The sequence below is a fragment of the Ambystoma mexicanum genome, chromosome 5p (genome assembly GCF_040938575.1).
Source record: "Ambystoma mexicanum isolate Mex_15411 chromosome 5p, UKY_AmexF1_1, whole genome shotgun sequence".
Taxonomy (NCBI): domain Eukaryota; kingdom Metazoa; phylum Chordata; class Amphibia; order Caudata; family Ambystomatidae; genus Ambystoma; species Ambystoma mexicanum.
In genome coordinates this window covers 349,836,732-349,857,182 of record NC_090930.1, presented here as the reverse complement: position 1 = coordinate 349,857,182, position 20,451 = coordinate 349,836,732, and the positions used below count along the sequence as shown (strand labels likewise).

At 40.5% G+C, this 20,451-nt stretch overlaps 1 protein-coding gene across 1 annotated transcript in view; it reads right to left on the bottom strand.

Moving 5' to 3' along the window:
- LOC138480529 (sodium- and chloride-dependent neutral and basic amino acid transporter B(0+)-like) overlaps positions 1 to 20,451 on the bottom strand; it is a 75,783-nt gene that overhangs the window by 54,207 nt on the left and 1,125 nt on the right. The window contains exons 2-3 of the mRNA XM_069612284.1: positions 14,351 to 14,495; positions 4,219 to 4,350 (exon numbers count right to left, since the gene is read on the bottom strand). Of these exons, the coding sequence (XP_069468385.1) occupies positions 4,219 to 4,350; positions 14,351 to 14,495 (277 nt within the window). The remainder of the gene's footprint in view (positions 1 to 4,218; positions 4,351 to 14,350; positions 14,496 to 20,451) is intronic.

Here is a 20,451-nt window from a genome sequence, read left to right as displayed (position 1 = left end):
GTTCAAAAACGAAACAGAATAATCTTCGTGAATTATCCTAGTTCACATGTGCCATGGAAGTCAACAGAATTCAAGGTCATTTTATGTAACAGTCCTTAGGTTAAGACGCCATGAACCTATCTTTTGTACAAGAGATATTTTAACTCATTCATATAAAATACTACTACTTTTTCATTTAAACTTCGCCCATGAGGATTCCTATTTCTAAGCACTTCATGTTTACATCAGAGGAATTGCCTACAAAATATGTGCACAAAAAACAAATATGGACTATTCATCAATGCTCTATGAACAATGAAAAACCTAAAACTACATTTAAAAGTATATAACCAAGTATTTAGGAGCAACATCTAAACAATCCCTTTGTGCTTAGCTAACAGACATGCAATACTAAATACTCAGCACCAGACTAGAAATTCATAACTTGTTAAAGACCTGTAAACATGTATGTCAATGTGCATGCTCCATTCCCATTGAAAACATTTTTTGTAAAGGAGGCCCCCCCATAGCTCATGTTCCCATTCACAAGTAAAACAATGACTATTGGTAATTAGCGACCATTTCGTATGAGGCGGGACTTTATAATTCCGACAGTCACTGTGTACTTAGAAAGTAGTTGGTTTCGTTGAATAGGTGTCTAATCGCCTTCAGCAGCCTCAAGTAATAGGAGCAGTTTTTAACCGACATATGAAACTTGGGCCTCTGAGTGCATGGAGGCTTCTAAGGTCATGCCCAAGGTTTTGACGTTGCCCACTACTTTGATTGAGTCCTTTATCAGGAATTAGCCATAGTCGGATGATAATTTCACCCCAACTTGATTGGAGCCGAAGACCCATCAACTCAGTCTTTGATCCATTCAGGCACATCCAGTTTTGATTCATCCACAGTTGGATGATGTGATGGTTTTATTATCTTTTTCATAATACCCGCTTAATTCCACCACCAGCTGAGTATCGTCAGCATAGTTGGTGAAGAAAGCATTTATGTTATCCAGGGCTTCGCAAAGGAGGTGTAGGTAGAGATCAAAAAGAAATGGTGATAGGCTAGCTCCCTGGAGGACACCACAGAAGATATTAGATTCCTGTGACAATGTGTCACCCCAGTGTAATCTAGGTATTCTATCACCAAGGAAAGATAACCAGCCGATAGCAGTTAGCGATTTTCCCCAAGGCCTGCTGCAATAACTGATGGTTTAGCAGGTCAAAGATTACACTGGTCAAGAAGGACAAGTATACCCGTCCTTTTTCCAACGATGCCCAGCATTTTAGTTTGCAAATCCAACATGGTGGTTTCAGTACTATGCGCAGTACGAAAGCCTGACTGTTGGTAATGCAGTACCTTATTGGTCTCAACATATGCTTGTAGTTGTGCTCTGCCAATCTTGTCCATTACTTTCAGAATAAAGTTAGGTCTCAAATTCCCTGGTTCTCGTTGATCTATTTTTTTTTTTACCAGATGGGTAATGGTCACCCTTGGTCCCGGAAGGAAGTATTGACCATTCGTGACTAGAGATGCAAAACTGTCTGCATTCTCAAGAATTATTTTGGGTGGCAGTTTATTCTCTGCACAAGAGGATGGTTTCATAGATGCTAAGGTGGTTAGCATGTCCTCCGTCGTGATCTTGTGGAATTGAAATTGGTCTACACAATCCGTGGACTTACTCAAGGTATTTCGTATTGTTCAGTTTTATTGCTTTCGGTAATAGCCAATAGTTCTCTTGCTTTGAGGATTTTGTTGGTGAAAGCAGCCTGGGTATTATCACATTCCACTTGGGATGGAACGAAAGTAGGGGTCAGAGAGACCGGTTTATCGATAGATTTAAGAATCTAGAAAAGTTTGCCCGAGGCCTACGATGCCTGCTGAATTTCGGTGTTAAAATAGTCTTAGTCTCCACAATGTTCCTCTTATGGGACCTCTGTTTCCTTCCAGCTATTCTTGTTAATGGGCGTAGGTTTCTTCACCCATCGGGCTGCTCGTTTTTTTGTGTGTCTTAGTTCCGCATTTATAACACGCTTAAATACCCAGAGGTCTCCAAGCAGGGACCCGGGGTCTTTCCTTTTTTTTTTAATGTAGCTAGGTCAGGTGTAAACCAATTCTGATGGTTATTGTTTAGTCTAACTAGTTTAGGCTGGAGGGGAGCCATCTGGTCTTAAGAGATGTGATATGTTAATCATATTTAGATATGATAATTTCATGCGTCTTCCTCATTAATGTGTGCCAAGATTTTATTAGTGCATTGTGTAAGATGAGATCTTTCAATATTCTTGAAATTCCTACATGGTACTTTCTTTGGTTCGCTAGCGCTTCCCTTTGCTAGTATAGGCATGGGTCAAAGTAAATGATGCACTGAAATGGTCTGACCATATGTATGGAGTGGTCACAAAATTACTTGTTACCAAGTTATCTTTTATAACCCAGTCCAGCTAATGGCCGTTATCCATGGTTGGATTGGAGTTCATGACCTGGAAGTTTAGGTTATTAAGGGCTTTTTGTAGGCTTGCCAGTTTATCTTTAGGGTACCCTCACCAACGGTTAAAGTTGCCTAAAACCAAGGTTGATGAATTAGGGCTGTGGAGTAGATTTAATATTTCAGTGAGTTCATTATTGAACTCAGATGTGAGAGAAGGAGGATTGTAACCGAGAATTATGTTCAAACAATTGTCAGTGGGGCAGAATTTCAGGTGTAATACTTCTCAACCTTGGCAAAATGAGATGGTTGCAAACATAGGATTACTAATAATCATAGCCACCCCACCCCCTTTCCTGGAGTATCTATTAGTATAGTGAATAGTATAACCGGCTGGTACCACTAAATCACAGGTTGGGCCTATAGTGTCCTGCAACCAGGTTTCAGTAAGGAACAGGATGTCCAGATCTTCCTTCCGTATGTAATCATGTATGCATAGGGCATGTTGATTTAGCGAGCGCATATTTATCAGACATACCTTTAGATTGCTGTTCGGAGTCTGAATTGCTAGTTTTGAGTTATGGTTGTTTGCCTTGCGGTGCGAGCATCCCTGTTTCGAGGAGGGTTCAGGACACAGAAGCGAGCAGTGTACAACTCCCTGCGATTGTAACCTTCCCCTTTCCATTACCTGCAGCGCATGCGGTTGAATTACTTCAAAGCTGCATGTCATGAAGCTCAACCAATAAGTGACCCATTTCGCAAAGCCCATGCTCACCATGTTGTGAGCATGGGCTGCATCATGATTACATCCATTATATTCATAGTGCTTAGGAGCTGGTGGAATCCACCATAAGACGCTTTATAAAAATAGCATATTTGAAAAGTCCATCATGTGCATCTGTTTGAAACAAATCCATGCCACAAGGTTTTGCAGGCTTGCGCTGGCAATGCAGAAACAATGATTGGGAAAGTTTGACAAATATATATCTAGATCTATTATTCTCTTTTTAAAAGCTGCTTTGGTACCTCAGGTTACACTTTGCTGACATGGCTGAAAACCTGTATTCACCTTCTCAAAGATACATTCCGAGATATCACGACATCATTTGGTCTGTATGTTAGTAAACGAGTGAGGTGCTTTACGTTTTACATTTTAATTACGAATCTTGGATTTTTAGCAATGTTACCGTCTGGATGATATGGGGATCATATCCCAGAAAGGCATTATGTATGCATATGTATAACACTTAATACCGAAGAGGTTTCGAAGCACATAACCAGTATTTGAACCTGTGCTGCTCTGCATCTTCTTGCTTCCAAGTCGAGCGCATTGCTACTGAGCTAGACTACGCACACAGTATGGACATCTTGGTTTTATCACCAATTGATTTTCTATACTATCAGTTGAGCATTCATGATAACAATCTTAGTTATCTTGAATATGGAGGCGTTGACCACAAATTGCATGATGGATACCTTCATTAAGTTTGTATAATGTTATACTAGCTTGTGGAACATTTGCTATTTAGAGTTGCAACTTAACAGTTGTAAAGAATTAAGCAATATAGGAACATCTTTGTATGTCCTGTCCTTTCCCCTGTATGTCCTGTCCTCTCCCCTCACCTAAGAGACAAAAATACGTCAAGATCAGGCAACAATGTCTACTTATCGAAACACAATGTTAATTGTAACAATCTGCAACTATCTGTATTGTTCAAATAAAAAAAATACTTCATCAGGTTTTTTTGTGATTCAAGAAGGAAAGTTATATTACTTAAAAAACTCATAGCATTAAAATTAATGATTCTAACCTTCAAAGGCTGGCAGTATTTTCCAAACCAAAACAGGTTTGGAACTGGTAAACTGTCCCAAGGAGCATTCCAAGAAAAATAAAGGAAGTCCAGCAAGGGCCAACATGATTGTATATGGAATGAGAAATGCACCTATAAAATAAAATGTAATACATTGAGAAGTAGCCAGACAAGCATGTATGTTGTATCGCACATTACTGCATGCAGTTCCCCCTCCTAGATTATCTTTGTAAAAAGGTTCAGGTACATATAGCATGCCTGCAGCATATCACCACATAATCCACAAGTAGAGAATTGCCCAACTAACATTCTAGGGCCTCATTACAGATACTTTGCATTTGAGAGAGTGAAACGTTCAACTGTTAGACCTAGGGGAAAAATGTCCCTATGACGGTATTACAGAAACTTTGAACTGGTGCAAGTGTAAATACCACCAAGGCAAACATGGTCATAGTTTATACAAATTATTGTTTCAATGCATTTGGGCAATATTTGTCCTAGTCCTTTACCCTGGTGCATAAATGCATTGAAGGAATAAAGCAATATTACTCAACATTGCTACCAGCGCATGTGCAATTAGAATTAGGTCAAAAATTGCTTTAGTGAAAAAACATTTTTGGTATGGTAATGCTCATTCGTAAAGCGCCTATACACAAGGCATGTGCTTCAAAGCACTCAAGGAGGGAGGGAATAATGGGGAAAAATGACAGTCATTTAGAGCACTTGAATTTGCCTACTGTTTTAAAGAACCTTGCCCATACATAGAACACAGTTTTGTCTTGTATAAATTATTAATCCCAATTAAAATTAAATTCCTGTTCCCTCTCCTATTTGTTTTATAATCTCATGCTTGTTGTACCTATAAGTCATTGTGTTCTCCAAAATAAAATCTTTTATCTTACTGGTAGATAATCAATAGATAGACCCGAGTCACTACTAGCAGTGTCCATGGTACCGATGTAAAGACTGTGATGTGATAGTATTGTGGGGTGAAATATAACCCCTGAATGCTAGAAATCAAGAGGCCAGAGTCATTTGTAAAAGCCCATAGAAGTATAAGGCCAGCACAGAAATGGTGATGCCTATTGAACCTAAATCACCAAGCAAAGACAGTGGGCCAGAAGTTCAAAAGTGAGAAGATCTGCACAATGCATTTCAGCAAGGAAAAGACATGCGCCTGACACTGCCATCCCACTCAATCCACGAAGAGCTGCACTGTTAAAGAAACAGCAGTGCGTAAATTATCTTCAATGTAATACAAGATTGTGCTCCAAGCAGCTAAAGTGAAATCAAGCTCCTTGCAATTACAATGAATAAAAGATGTTAGTTTGTTTTTCCCTCATCCAAATTACATTATGCAGAGAAAATGCAACATTTGAACATGGTATCTGCCTTACACATATGGACAATCCAGAAGTGATACTCCTGTAGTTTAACTGTGAAAGCCTTATAAGATGTCATGGAAAAATGCATTCTGTGTGAGTTTAAAGGGCCATGGCTGTAGGGTACGTGAGCTGGTCATTTCTTCAAACATGAAACTAACCTCCAAGACCTTTTACTCTGCTGGCCTGAGGATGGCCCATTTGTCAACTATCAAAGCCATTACTTAAATACTTTTAGATCAAAACCACAGTAAATCCCGATAAAGCCATGCCTGCTCCTGCATCACAAGTGACCTCCAGGTCACAATTCCCATAAAAAGTCAATTAGTGTTGCTATCAGGGCAGCACAGGCCTTGAAGTGGGATAGGCTAACAAACATGAGCCAGGCTCTGCCTAGTCACATTTTTAAGGATAAATGAAACAAAGGAGCACGGGCGTGGGCTAGAGTGAGGCCTGTGAAGGCTGCAGTTTGATTAATAGAAAAATACATTTTTATTGCATAAAAAGGGCAGCGTAGGTTCCACAACGGTCATTCCACACTAAAGGTGATAGTTGTGAGGAGTATAAAGTGGCATAGTTTTTACTCATATGGCTCCTGACTAAATGAAGAAAAAAAATATCTGCATAGCAAGGGCGAGCCGACTTCAGACTAACATCCGATTCACCTTAAAATGTAGTTCAACATATATTCATGCATGTAAAGATTTCAAAATGTATAGTACTTCACCAGGTTGAGAGATTTTAGTTTTTACATGCCAAGCCCACCTGTCAAAGTGGGATGACAAAGCTTTCTCCTCCCACAGCTGTCCTGGCACACTCCCCTCATCTCCTTGTCCTATTACCACACAGGTGAAAGGTGGGGAGGGAACTCAGCCAATCCTTTTGTGAGAATCATGACAAGTTTGTGATGTTGTTCGCCCTATAGGTACATCAGTTTGCATTAGAACTGATCTTTTCCACTTATTCCAGGAGCAACCTGCTGCCTTGACGAGAAACATCCCAGCATAGAGGCCCAAATCTTGCACTGGAGAAAGGAACCAGGAGACAGAAGCTGACGGGGAACCCCTTGGAGGATTCAGAGGAGATGCTTTGACTCCCTTGCTGCCCCAGCAGTGTCCTGCTGTTCCCTGATGCACATTACAAGGCCTCTCTTTTAGGTAAGACTATTCCAAAAGCAATAGATTGTTTAGGCAACAAATTGTTCACGCATTGATGTGGTTATTTCCCCATAGCAAAATATCCTGTTGGTCTGTAGATACTTAACATAAAAGTAAATCAATGAAATCCTGAATAGCAATCACGGGGTGGGTATTATTGGCATTCAAAAACAACAAGCTCTTCCATGTGTGTTTCTGAGCCAATATAGACAAAGATTTGGCAAAAGAATTGACCCCTAAATCCTGTTTCCACGCGAGTGCAAAACAAATTCCCCCATTCATTTAAAATCAAGTGTGAAGATGGATAGTGCCATTGCATGTGCAGGGTGCAAAACGAAATTGCCCCCTTTGTTCCCATTGTGCTCTGACCAAAACCACAAAGACCTGCCTATGCTTTTAGGTGTGGCCAAATGAACATCCCATTGTTTTTCTTTCTCTCCTATTCCATCTGTGATTAGAATCTAAAAACAGATGTTCCCATTGTGTTCCCACGGTCACTGGTCTTAAGCCTAATTGATGCTCGGAGGGTGGGGGGGGTTACTCAGAGAAAAAGTATTATAACCAAATCACCAATCAATGTGCGTCTTGAATTTTTCTTCTGTATTGGTGGGTGATTAGGAATAATTGTGACTGCATATCTCAGTTATCTGTGTTAGTGCTTTTACAGGAGTCATTTTTGTTGCCACAGCACTGCTGGCTGATGTTAGTCTATTTGTCAAATTTGAAAATATATATTACATGGACGCAGTAGCATCCATGTAGTTATGGTTAAGTTGGTGTTTCCATAGGAAGAGCATTTTTTGGGTGGCTTATAACTTCGCTCCCTCTGGACGAATCCTCACCAAACTTTGCAAAAAAAGTATATGGCCCACTCTGAATTGCTTTGCAGAGTTGAGAGGTTTGGTCCAGGGGGGGCAAAGTTATAGGGGGGGTCCCAAAACATTTGTTTTTTCTCATAGACATAATGGGAAAATCTTTGCGCACGCCTACAGCCCAAACCGCTGGACGGATTTACACCAAATTTGCGGCAGGAGCGGGGGCTTAGTCCCAAAAGTAGGCTTTTGCAAATTTGGTTTAAATCCGTCCAGTAGTTTTTTTTTTTTTAAATGACCAAAATGTAAGGCAAAAAAATTAGTGATATCTCTGTTGGCTTCACGGACGGGACTTCCCGGTTTTCTCCGCGGAGAGTGCCCCGATTGGCCGAGGGGCTTGCGCGATGTCCGTGGACATCTGACGTGTTCACTGATTGGACACCGTGGGGCGCGTCAGATTTTTGGTGGCGCCCAACATCTTGCATTCGCGGACGACGGCGGACAGCGAGGTGAAACTTGGTTTAAAAATTGTATTTAGTGGAGTGTGTTGGTGTGTAAGTGTTTGGGGAGGGTGGAGGAGTATGAGATAGATGCAATGTTGTATTTTTTTATTATGTGCTAGACGCTTTTGTGGTGTTCGATTTGTCTGCGGACAACACGGCTGTTCTGAAATGTTCGTAAATAAGCAGAATGGATTCGGTGTCAAGTTGAACGTGTTCTAAGAAGACTCGTGGGGAACTGGAATGTTCGCAGGGGGTGTCCTGAAGACATGGTCTGTATTGTTCGTTGTCAAGCTGAAAGTCTTCTTAGAACACGCGGTGTCCTGAAATGTTTGAAAATAAACAAAATGGGGGTGTTCTGAGGACGTTCTCTGTATTGTGTGCCTGCTTACCTGTATCCAATGAGGGAATGGCACAGAGAATGAAGTGGAAATGGTAGAAGGGCTGTCTAAGAGTTACGCAGTCCGTGGGCAGGGCGTGCTACATCCGGGGTTTTCCAGCAAATCCAGCATGGAAAGACGACTGTAGGGATCGGCCAATCAGATGTTGAGGTTGTGGATTTGTGTTCAAGGAGACTGTGTTGAAGATGGCAGAAGTGGAGAAAGTCAGGGTGTTGGTGCTCAGAGATATGTTTGTGCATGGTTTACAACAGTATGCTCAATGCAGGCATGTTGCAAAGAATTGCGATGTTAAAGGAGTGGAGGTGGTGTGGAGCACTGTGCCCGATTGCAATGTACAGGTTTGTGAAGATATGGGCAGGATGAACAGTCCCCATGTGGTAGTTTTGCACTATGGTGCTTTCCATTTGGGCTATGTCAGTGCCCTTACTTTGTTGGCAGATTTGGAACACTTGGTTCAAGCAGTAATGAACATCCTTCCAAATGCCAAAGTAATTTTTTCTGGATAAGTACCTAGGGCAATATGGGACAATAGTTCAGTTTTTTGTCCTCAGCAAAACAATGCTAGGTGTGTAATCAACCGAGGCATGTGTGCCTTCATGCTTGGAGCTGGTATGTTATTCTGTAATGAGAATATTGATTCCAGTAATGCTGTTTAAAGAAGATGGCATTTCCTTATCTTTTATGGGAAATGCCATTCTGTTTTGGAATGTAAGGGTTGCTTTGGAGAAGGTTATGTGAAGATTTTAGGAGTAAAGTAAAAAAAATAAAAAAGAAAATACAAAACAGGTGTCTGTCAAGCATCTGCAAAAACAAAAAAAAAAACTGCTCTTTTCAGAGCCAACCTCAAAGGGGAAATGGGGCACACTATTTAAATTTACATTCACCACGCTCAGATTTCGATATATCCGCGGACATCGAAATCACTAGCTAGGGGTTCAGTATGTTCTATGTTACATGTATATAAAGTCAGGGATATTCTGGTTAAGTTGTGCTACTAAAAACTTATGAAATTCAGTGAAAAATCTTTGTTAAAAGGGACGTTAGGGTTCAAAGTAAAACCGAAAAACCCCTGAAATTCGGCAGTTATGGTAAGATAACCATAACTCGCGCCACCGTGCACTGCTAACACCCAGGACATCAAAGATGACATCACAAATGTCATTGATATCACATGTGCATTTACTTTTCATAAACTCTGTAGGAGGGATTCTTATAATGTTGACCAAAAAGTGTGAAGGATCATTTCAATAAATATCATGAGCTAATTAGTGCATTAAGCAATGCATTGATATAAATAGCATTCGATTATGAAGTTCTATCCAGTATACTAAGCAACTCATGCAGAAACTTAGGCAGTGTGTGCAGTATACATGATGAAGGTGCAATATTCATAATCCACGACATTCTCATGACTGCAGACAAACTCATACCTGGTTTCACCTCAGGTAACATTGTGGTTGGAGCAGGTTTTAAAAACAGCAGCTAAATGCTGGTGGATTTTAAAAAGTTTAAAAGAAACCTTCCACCTATAATGTGTAGCTTGTGTTGATAAAGAATGCACATAGGCATGCCTTTTTAGTAATCCACAAACCTATTGGTATTTTGACATTTTAACGGGAGGATTGGAATAACACTGCAGCTACTGTGAACTAGGTGTGGGTGCCGTCACAAGGGGTTATGGTTCCACCCACAACCATTTCTCTCTCGGACTACACTCATTTCTTCCTTCCCCATTCGCATAGCTCTTTCTTGATTTTGAATGTTTTCTGATTATTATGCACAGGTGTATGTAAATAAAAAAATTATGCGACCTGCAAATATTCTATTTTATAGAACACAATTCATAATTGTATGCAAGTCTTTGTGTTGTGTGAACTGTGCAAATGACTCATGGAAATTTGTTTTAAGTGAGTGAGGGCTGAGGATTGGCCGCACTGGCACAGTACCATTCATCAGGCATGTAAGAAGGACAATATGGTGAGTGCATAGGTGAGATGCATTCATAAACAGGTTGGCACCATGAATTTCAAACACTGGTCTCCAATGATGTACCCAAGGATTTAAAAAGCCCATAGATTCAGATACGCTGTATGAGGTGTACCCATAATAATATAGCATAGACGCATTTATAACAAGGCCCACAACTAGGGATGCAGATTGTCAGATTAACAGCATTGTATTGCAGTTTAATTTCCACTCTATGGTTGCCATGTTTAAATATAAAGATTCTGAGTCTGGCTCATCCACATCACTTAGAATCATTTTGAGCTATTAGCAGTCATTCGACTCTCACAACTAAAGCCCTTGATTGCCAAATGTGTTATTTATGCTCGATATTTATTTTATTTATACTTACATGTATAGAGCGCGCCAATCCCTGAGGCTTGAAGGCGCTAAAGCTTTGTTAGGATGACTCGTTAAAAAGGAAACGGTTACCAAACCTAGCGTGCCTAGGTATTTAGTGATTGTTAGAACTCATGGACATATGACAGATATGTTAATTCTCATCTTCCCAAAATGCTCCAATATGCAAAACAGCAAAACATAATCGGTTGTATTGCGGCCACTATAAATTATCTTTGTAGTTTTTTCTAATCAATAAACACCATACACTTTAAGCAATCACTTTCATACTCAAATACACATGCATTTCTTTTAAACCATTGCAAAAATGAGGGGTTGTCCTTCAGAAAAGTAAAAAAGTTAAAAAATGATGCATCATTCTACAATATTAAACAAATGCCTATGCTTAAGTCAAGCACAGAGTTACCACAGGTGGCAATAAAATGATTTTCACAAGCAAGCACTCATACCCACCCCCACCAAGCCCAACATTTCAGAGGCCTGTGGCCGCCAAAAAGGTGCAAGCATGAAATAGATCATAGAGAAGTTAAAATGGTGAAGAGTAAATCTGAATACGCCAAGTGCATCAAGAAACCTGTGAAAGGACACCCAAAGCTATAGAAGGGTGAGAACAAAAAACGTGTGCCAAAGGTACACCGTGTCACAGCTGTAAAGGTGCCCCGTAAAGATATAAATTCAGCCATATTTATAGAAGCTTCTCAGTGCTAAGCAGGCAAATGGCATCCTGCTGGGTTTATCATGTGCCTTTGATGACATTCTGCTGCACACTCAGTATTACCAGAAGAACCAACTGCAACGTATATCACACAATGCATAACTGATGTTTAGAAGTAATCTTTAGATTAATTATATTTTAAATGCAAGGTAGGACTTTTACGGTGAACCAGTACTTCAAACAGCAGTAGGACATCTATACCCACACATCTCAAAATGTACGTATGTATTGTACAGTCCAACCAAATCTATGGAGTTAAACATTTTAAATTACCTTAAATGCAAGCTGGCAAGACCCAAAGCCTAAACCAGACCCACAAAGGTTAAGTATGTGCTGGAACGCCCAATCCATTGCTCAGTGTTACTCTTTGAGAGTTGGGTATTTTGAACAATTGCACAAACAGCATTGATGTAAACAGTATGTACCACTTCATTTGTTGTCTGCACTGTGCAGCTATGGGGAATGCTGTTGCTTCCAACACATGAATGTTCAGGATCACCCTTATCCATTACTCACCATGAGAATGCACAGCCAAGCATTCAGAGACTCTTCTCCATCTGCCTTTACTGCGGTGTCTATATATATGCCCAGGCAGAGATTACAAACTTCACTTATGATTTTGCCATATTTTACTGGCGTTCCAGCCCAAGCCGTTTCCGGTACGTTGTCTTATTTCCATTTTGCCCACTGCTAACACCAGAGCTGTACCATGTGAAGGGGTTCAGTTCATTGTATTCAACAATTTTATAAGATGTGCCTGAACCACTTGCATATATTTCATATGTAAACATTAGCATTTGACAAGACCGGATGCAGACATTTAGTTATGTTGCATTACAAACCAGTCTAGGTGCTTCCCATTCTTGATCTTCAATAATTCTGAAAACGTGCATTAGATGCAGAAAGCCATCTGTCCTGGTGTTAATCCAAGTTAGCACAATCAATTTATGGCAAATTTTCTAGGGCTGTTAAACGCGTACTGGCACGTTTTCAGAATTATTGAAGATCCAGTTCATAAACTTGAACAAATGAGCAGGTTTATACTGCCCACCGACCAATCTACTGCACGAATGGTGTAGTGTTTACACTGAAGGGAACACAGCATTTACCTCTATTCCTCACAGAATAGAAGATATTTATTCCCCAAGAAAAGGAAATCCTTCTCCCTCTCACCATTTGGTGGTACATCCCAGACTGTGGAACACTTTTACCACAGTCTATAAGGGTTTGTAAATCATTGAGCGTACTTGACAAAGAAGGACTGATAGGAAAGAAGAGTTAATCACTACTATATAACACAAGCAACAAAATACCCCTGATGAATGTACTACATGTATCTGTGTTTTAGGGACAGAAACTTGTGCAAGTTGGGTCTATAAAACAACAACAAGATTACTGTAAAAAAGGAAAACAACTCCAATGTGAAGTATCAAATGCGTTGATCTAGTGATTAAGAGATTTAACCCACATTGTGTGTACCTGGTGTTTCTGCATAATATTTGTTTTACATACTAGCATATATGTTTAATTAAAAAAATGTTTAATGTTCATGTGTGAATTTTGGGGTAACAGATATACCCATTGTCATAGTAATTTGTCGGACACCCATTAGCATACCTTCTTTTTGTAGAATATACTACTCTCAGGCCAATCCTTAATATGGTGTTAGTAACCTGTTACAGTCTATGCCGGGAACAGGGGGGGGGGCGGTAACAAACGGACGGGGCAGCCAGAGTTAAAGGCCCAAACAAAGGGAGGGCTTTAGAATAGGGCACTCTGCGATCACTGCCTGGTGTAGTGTGTGGAACGGGTTACTAACGTCATTAGCACCCTCGGGTTGCCAATCCGGTCACCCGGGATGCTGATATTGGTGTCTTTTTTTTTATGAATCCATTTTTTTTTTTTATGAATGAATGGGATGCCTCGCAGTGTCCAGTTCATTCAAAGAAAAAAAACTGTTGAGATGGCCACCACGAGATGGAAGACAGGGCTCCAAGCAGAAACCCATTTCCATGGTGACAAGAAGGAAGTAGAAGCAGCAGTGGTGGTGGGATGCTGCCGCCACAGCCATCAGGTAAGTGTGGGTGGGAGATCCGGGGAATATCATGTTGAGGGAAGGGTGGGGAGAAGTTGGCGGGGCAGGAGAAGCAACTGCCAGGTTGTTTGGAACGTGGGATTTAGCAAGTGATCCGAGCTACCTGATTGGCTGCGCCCCACAGCCCATGTGCTAATAGAGCAGACTGATGACAGCCTGTCTGGCCCAATACACATCAAGAGTTTTCATAGAAGAGATTTGTGACCATGATGGTGGTGTTTTTGAACAGAGCAAAACCGATGCCATGCGAGGAAAAAGAGCAATGACAGGTCAACATCAAAACTCCCAGAGACGACATTACACAGAGTAGCTAGCCCATTGTTCTCATGTTTTCATAATTCATTGTTTTTTTTTTAAAGAAATAGGGCAACAGTCTGGATTACAATTGCTTTGCATATTCAGTTTCTTCAATGTGTTACTGGTGATGTAGCTGTTGTGACTTTTGCTATAGGAAACTATTGGAGGGGAGACTGGTATGGTCATGTGGTAGCCCTCTCAGAGGGGCCAAGGCTAAAGGACCACAGTGCTTCTTTTAAGGCAAGAGTTGTGTGGACAATGAATCAGTAAGAGATCCATGCTGATTTTGTGGATACTAGGGACCACCCCTAAAGGAGAACAATGCCAAGTAATGGTCAAAGCTGTTACATACAGTACTGTACCAGAAGAAACTAAATTGTTTTTGAAGCAGAAAGAAAACTATTGTTACCTCCTCCATTTTGGAACGTCAGGTATGGGAATCTCCAGACATTGCCCAATCCAACAGCATAGCCAACCATAGAGAGGAGATAGTCGGATTTGTTTGACCAGTTCCCACGCTTCGTGTTCTCATCATTGCTGCCCACATGAGAATCCTTAAAAATTTAACAGTATCATTGCAAAGGATACAACTTTCATTTCCATCAAATTATTTGCTTAATTTATATATGAGTGGCAACCTTTGCATTAGTCAAAAACAGCAACATTAATAAAGTTCATAAGTACAAAATTATTAAGAAGTTCATAAGTACGATTATATGCAGTATATATCTGAACAGCAAATAACTGAAGGTATGTTGACCTGTTAAGTAAAAGCCATGAAATAGGGCAGTGGGAGATAGGTGGGTGGGAGATATTCTGTTGCACCCCACATTCCTATGGACAGTTGGCCTTTTTTTTATTGTTTATAGCTGAATTAATCAACTTTTACAAATTGTAAATACATTAAAAATGAAAAACACAAAAAAACAACATTAACAAAAGAAAATACCATCATGTAAATAAAACAAATTAAAAAAACTTAAACGATTTTTTAAAATGATGTAGAATTAAATATCAAGCATATCTTGAACCAAGACTAAGCAAACAAGACAAATAAAACTATACAGATATCATTCAACTCATCTTCAACATTACACTTTTTAGCTAAGATAGAACCACCTCAGAGGTTGCTTGAACAATTAAAATGATTTTGCTTATCGTAAATTTTTATAATCTGTCCATTAGTTAAGAATGCTCGACTCTTGATCAAAATTATTTCTCGATTCTTTCATATCAACTCGATCTAATTTTAGATCATGTAAAAAATTAATTGCAGCAATTCTCAAAGACACCAAGTTACCTGAAAATATCAATTCCCACATCTGTTCAGGCGACAACTCTGTAAAAAATTAGAGGCTTTCAAAAAAAAATGTATTTGTTGATTACTTAAATTTTTACATGCTGTTACTAAATGTTTTATAGTTTCAATTTCACTTATATGTTTACAAAATCTGCAATAAGGCGTGGAATTTGCTTTCAATTTCCATCTATGCACGATCTGATTGGTCGTCCATAAATTAAACCGTAATCTCATGAAGTCAGCTCTATGCTGAACCGATGGTGAACATTTCAGATATTTTTCCGGTTGACTATATTTTTTCTGAACAAATGGATGATTATACAAGTCTTGATACTTCATACATTTTTTTCCCTGGTACGAATCCAATCTAACTGAAAGAGTACAGTTTTAGCTTTGACTGGATTGTTCAATAATGTATCCAGAAATATATTAGCATCTGCTAGTGCTTTTATTGCTGTTAGTCTCCATTTTTTCACAAATAAATCCTGCGATCTAAACATATGCCTGGATAGTATTCCCATCAGTAACTGTGAGTCAATAGCCAACAGACACTTCCTGAATAGGGATGCTACCTGCCAGATATAACGTGCATACAATGAAAGTTTCTAGTTTGTATCTAATTATTACACCTGGCACACATCCTGGGAGTCTAAGAATTCTTTTCCAAAATCTAAATTCTAAGCTATTCCACTTTATTTCAGTGATGTTTTTTGTTTGTGCACCATATAATACAATGGGAGTGGTTTTCTGTAAATAAAAAGTCAAAGTAGATAATAGCGAAAAATGTGCCATATTGTCCATTAATTATGGTTGCTTGTGAGATTGATCTACTTAATTTCAGCTCTAAACACTGAAAATGTGCTTTATCGTCTGTTTTACTTGCTAAGGTAACACCTAGATACACATAATACTGTACCTGTTCCAGAGCTTTCTCTTGCAACACCCAGCGCAAGTTCTTCCTACCTTGGTTGTTCTTGTTACAAATCATGACTTGCGTTTTTGTTAAATTAATGGTCATGAGGTTCTCCCTTACATAACTTGATAATGCATTCAATAGCCTCTGTAGGCCTTGTGGTGTCTTAAAAATTAAGACAAGGTCATCCGCATACAAGATGGCTGCGATGATTTTTCCAGCCAACTTGGGCACATCAGTTTCTTCATCTCCGACATTGGAGATGCCTTTGTCGACTTCTTATCTGAAGAGGGCAGAGGCCAGGATACAACCTTGCTTCACCCCTCTCTCCGAGTCTCCACATCAGCTGACAGAGAGCCCTGCAGATCTAATCTAATCCGCATTTTGGTGTCAGTGTGTAGATCTTTTATTATCTGTATCAAATAAGGTGGGCATTCAGCAATCAATCAATTTTTGCAATAAAAGTTCTCTAGAAACAGAATCAAAAGCTGCCTTAAAAGCAAATAAAGTGATTGATTTAATGGAAGGTAGTGAGTCAGAGCCTTAATGGTGAGTAAATTGATTGAAGTACCCATATTTGCCATGAAGCCTGTTTGGAACGGGTCACGTTTTAGGTGATCTTTGGTCCATGTATTAAAATCTTTCAAAACAAATTGTGAAAATAACTTGCCCGGGGTATCTAAAAGTGAGATCGGCCTATAATTGGGTGGACTTGCTCGATCGCCCTTCTTAAAAATAGGAACAACTATCGAGCTTCTCCATGAGTCAGGAACCTGATTATATTTGATGATTTTGTTAAAAAGGTTAAGTAGGATCAGAGACCCCTTTTCAGGGGGCTGCTTGAATACCCAATTACTTAGCTCGTCTGGGCCAGGATCCCTCGAGCTACTCGACTTGTTTAGGAAGAACATAATGTCTTCTTTGGGGACTTGTAATTTACTATAGATCTGCGTAGAATAATTATTGATCTCAATCTGATTTGTTGGACAGGCATACATCTGTGAAAAGTGATCTCTCCATTGAATTTCCATCACTCCGTTCACCTGTACCTGAAATTGTTTCGGAGCAATAGAATTATTTATTAGGACCCAAGTGTCCGCAGTATTTTTACTGCAGATAGCTCTTAACATAATTTCACCATCTTGCTGGTATAGAGTGCTCTTATACATACGCAACCAGTCGGTATCGGCATTTTGCTGCTCGAATCAGGGCGCATCTCGAGGGAGCAAAGCGAGCCCATCTGAGCTCATTATGTAAGGCTTTCTTCCGCGCCTCAACTTCTGCATCAAATCTATGTCTGCTTTTGTATTTCGATTGGATAGACTTGCCGGGAGGAACTTGATAGCATTGGAGAGTCGTGTATTGTTCCTCCCTCCAACCATGTTGCAGAAGGTTGTTGAGTATTCTATCGTTCCACTAATGCGATTTCCCGCATTATTAATGGTTGTAAACATGTAAAAAGTTGGTTATAGCTCATCTCCTTTAAACCATTACATATTGGATGGGCCATCCACTGTACCGCGTTTAGGTTATGATCACTGTATGTTTGTAATACCACCTCAAAGTCACCAATATTGCAAAAAGTTGCCCGATCAGTGAAAATATAATCTAAAATAGATTCACTTTGATTTCTGGACCAGGTATTTCTCGGAGGCCTATCTTTTATAAAGGCACCATTTAACATTATCAACTGTCGATCTTTCATTAAAGTTATCCATCTTTCCACACTGAGTTTTTTCCATCATTTTTGGCTTTTTAACTCCTAGGAGGTGTAGATTTAAATCACCCATCAAAAATATATTGGTTATATCTGGAGTTTGAATTATTGTATCTAAAAGATCTTCCAAGTCACCAAAAAAGACCATCTGGAACAGCAATTGGATTTCTGTATACATTAATGAGCGCCATGTTCAGTTTACCAAAGGTAATTCTTACTAGTTGAGTGTTAAGATTTGGTGTCAACCAAGATGAAATCTTTAGGCCTGCCTTGCGGTTGACTACTACTGTCATGATGCCTGCCCCCGGAAGACCAGACCAGGCCCAGCAGCCCCGTAAGCAGGCATCATGCCACTTGGAGCATGCCCAAAAGCCCCAGTTAGGGGCTGTTTGGGTACAGTCCTGACGCCTATGGCACCAGGCTCATTATTGATAACTTACCTGAAGCAGACCATGCTGCATACTCACCCGAGGCAGACCATGCTGCATGAAGACTCAAGCCAAATGAGGCTTAGGAGGGACTATTTTACTGAAGGGACTATTTTGTTACTTGGGTGGGGCTCTGGAAGAATACTTACCTGGATCTTCTTCCAAGGCTATTTAAACCACGCCCGGACAGCCACACGTGCTTCGCGTTATTCTGCTTGCTGCAGCGTAACGCTCACCGTGTTTTCAGCAGCTCCAGTCTTCAGCCACGCCCGCTTCAGTCCTGGGACTCCTGAAACAAGAAGACAAAAGGATAAAGGTTAGAACAGGAGTTTTAACTTTAATCCTTACCTGAATCCTGATCCATTTCGCCACGGAACTGAAAGACAGAAGTCTTTAGAGCATCGCTTCGCATTTCTACGGCGCCGCGCTGAACTCACTTGCTTGGTGGTACTTCAGCATTCCATCACGCTCTCTCCATCTCGCGGCCGCCCTCCGACACCCAAGGAGACAAAGACAGCAAGGTGAGCCAGGGGACTCTCTAAGGCCATACAAGCTACCCCCCCCCCCCAAGGACTTACCCGATTACCACGGGAGGTACTCCCCTCATTTCGGGTCGGCACAGTCAACTCTGCTTCATCGCCGCACCCCTGCCCCTAAGGGGAAAAACACAATAGACTTACCTAGTGCCATTTGGAAATCTTCGAGTGGATTAATCGGCAACCTGCAAGGAATAGGACAGAGTGAAGAGCAGACATTTGAACTCTTATGAACAATTGGACTTTAGAGTCAATACTGGAACTCACCAATTCCTCTACGCCAGTGAAGTAACTGGTCATCAACGCGCCCCTGCGGTCGACGCAGGATGGAGAGCTCATCCTTCCAAACCATCAGGTGAGACTAAGGGGGGAACATCAAGAGTGATCAGTGGGAAGACAACGGGAGTGGGGAAGGTGGGTTGACACTCAATTCCACGGGTGGTTAATTCCTCTTCTCCTTTGCAGAAGAATATTCTTGCGAGCCAGACAAACTTGGCTGAGCAGGCCAATCCAGTCAGTCATCTCGGCGCCACACGTCACGCTGGTGGAAATAACAGCGGCCCAGTTCCGGTCGACGCCCCTGTGGGAACCAGGTGAGCGTAACAACTATCAAGAGGCCAGATGACGGCCTTCCTTTAGAGTTTGCTCTGGCAGGGTGTAAACTAGTCTCATACCCATTCCATATCAGAGACTGCAATAACCATGTTTCTTGAAAAGCTAATATCTGGAATAGTAATAAGATACTAGATGAGGACTTCATCAAATGTGAAAAACCACGTGTATTCCAATTCACCCAGTTTATGATGCTACAATTATTTGTGGAAGATAGTTACAGATCTCTAGCCGATAACTGTCTAGAGTTTTCGTAGGAATCACCAGTTAAATGCATTCGAGGAGGCCAGCATACCACGAGTTTCTGGTCTACCATTTCGATTTTCTATGCTGTCCTTGACTGCCAACTCTTTTATAGCTGAGGGATCTTGAGCTAGCAAGAACCCCAAAGTGAATAATTCCATTTTTGCTTTCCAAATGACATTTCTTGCTACATTAGATGAGATCCAGATCCTCACTATGGAGAGATCTCGATCATTGAGAAACTCAACTTGGGAGAGATCGTTTGTGTGGATATCCTGCAGATTTGGGACTTCCTCAAAAAAATTGCTAAAATTGAGGTTTGGTTCAGATGGTACAAGGGAAACGGTGCCTCCCGACATTTCAAAATAAAGCAGTAGCCAGCTTGAGAATTAGATTTTAGACCATCCTTTTTCAATTTTGTGGCATTTCCTCTACTCTTGACACTACCAGTTGTGTTGTTGTCCCACTGTTGTTGCATGTTAGTCTGGGGATGAGAATTATCTCTTGTTTGGCTTATTATATGAACCTCCCCTTCACCACTTATCCAGGTGGTTATTGTTAGTTAAAATATTTTTAATAGTGGAGTGTATCATGTCTCTTATCTGAGGAAGGAAACTGAACTGCATCTAGCTGTTGGGTCGGTACAAGGATTTCAGATGTATTGGCTTTGTTACAACCAACTTTCTCCCCCAATGCAGCTTGCACACGTTCATCCAATTGAGGAACATGAAGTTTGTCGTCATTACTTTTTGGCACATTGG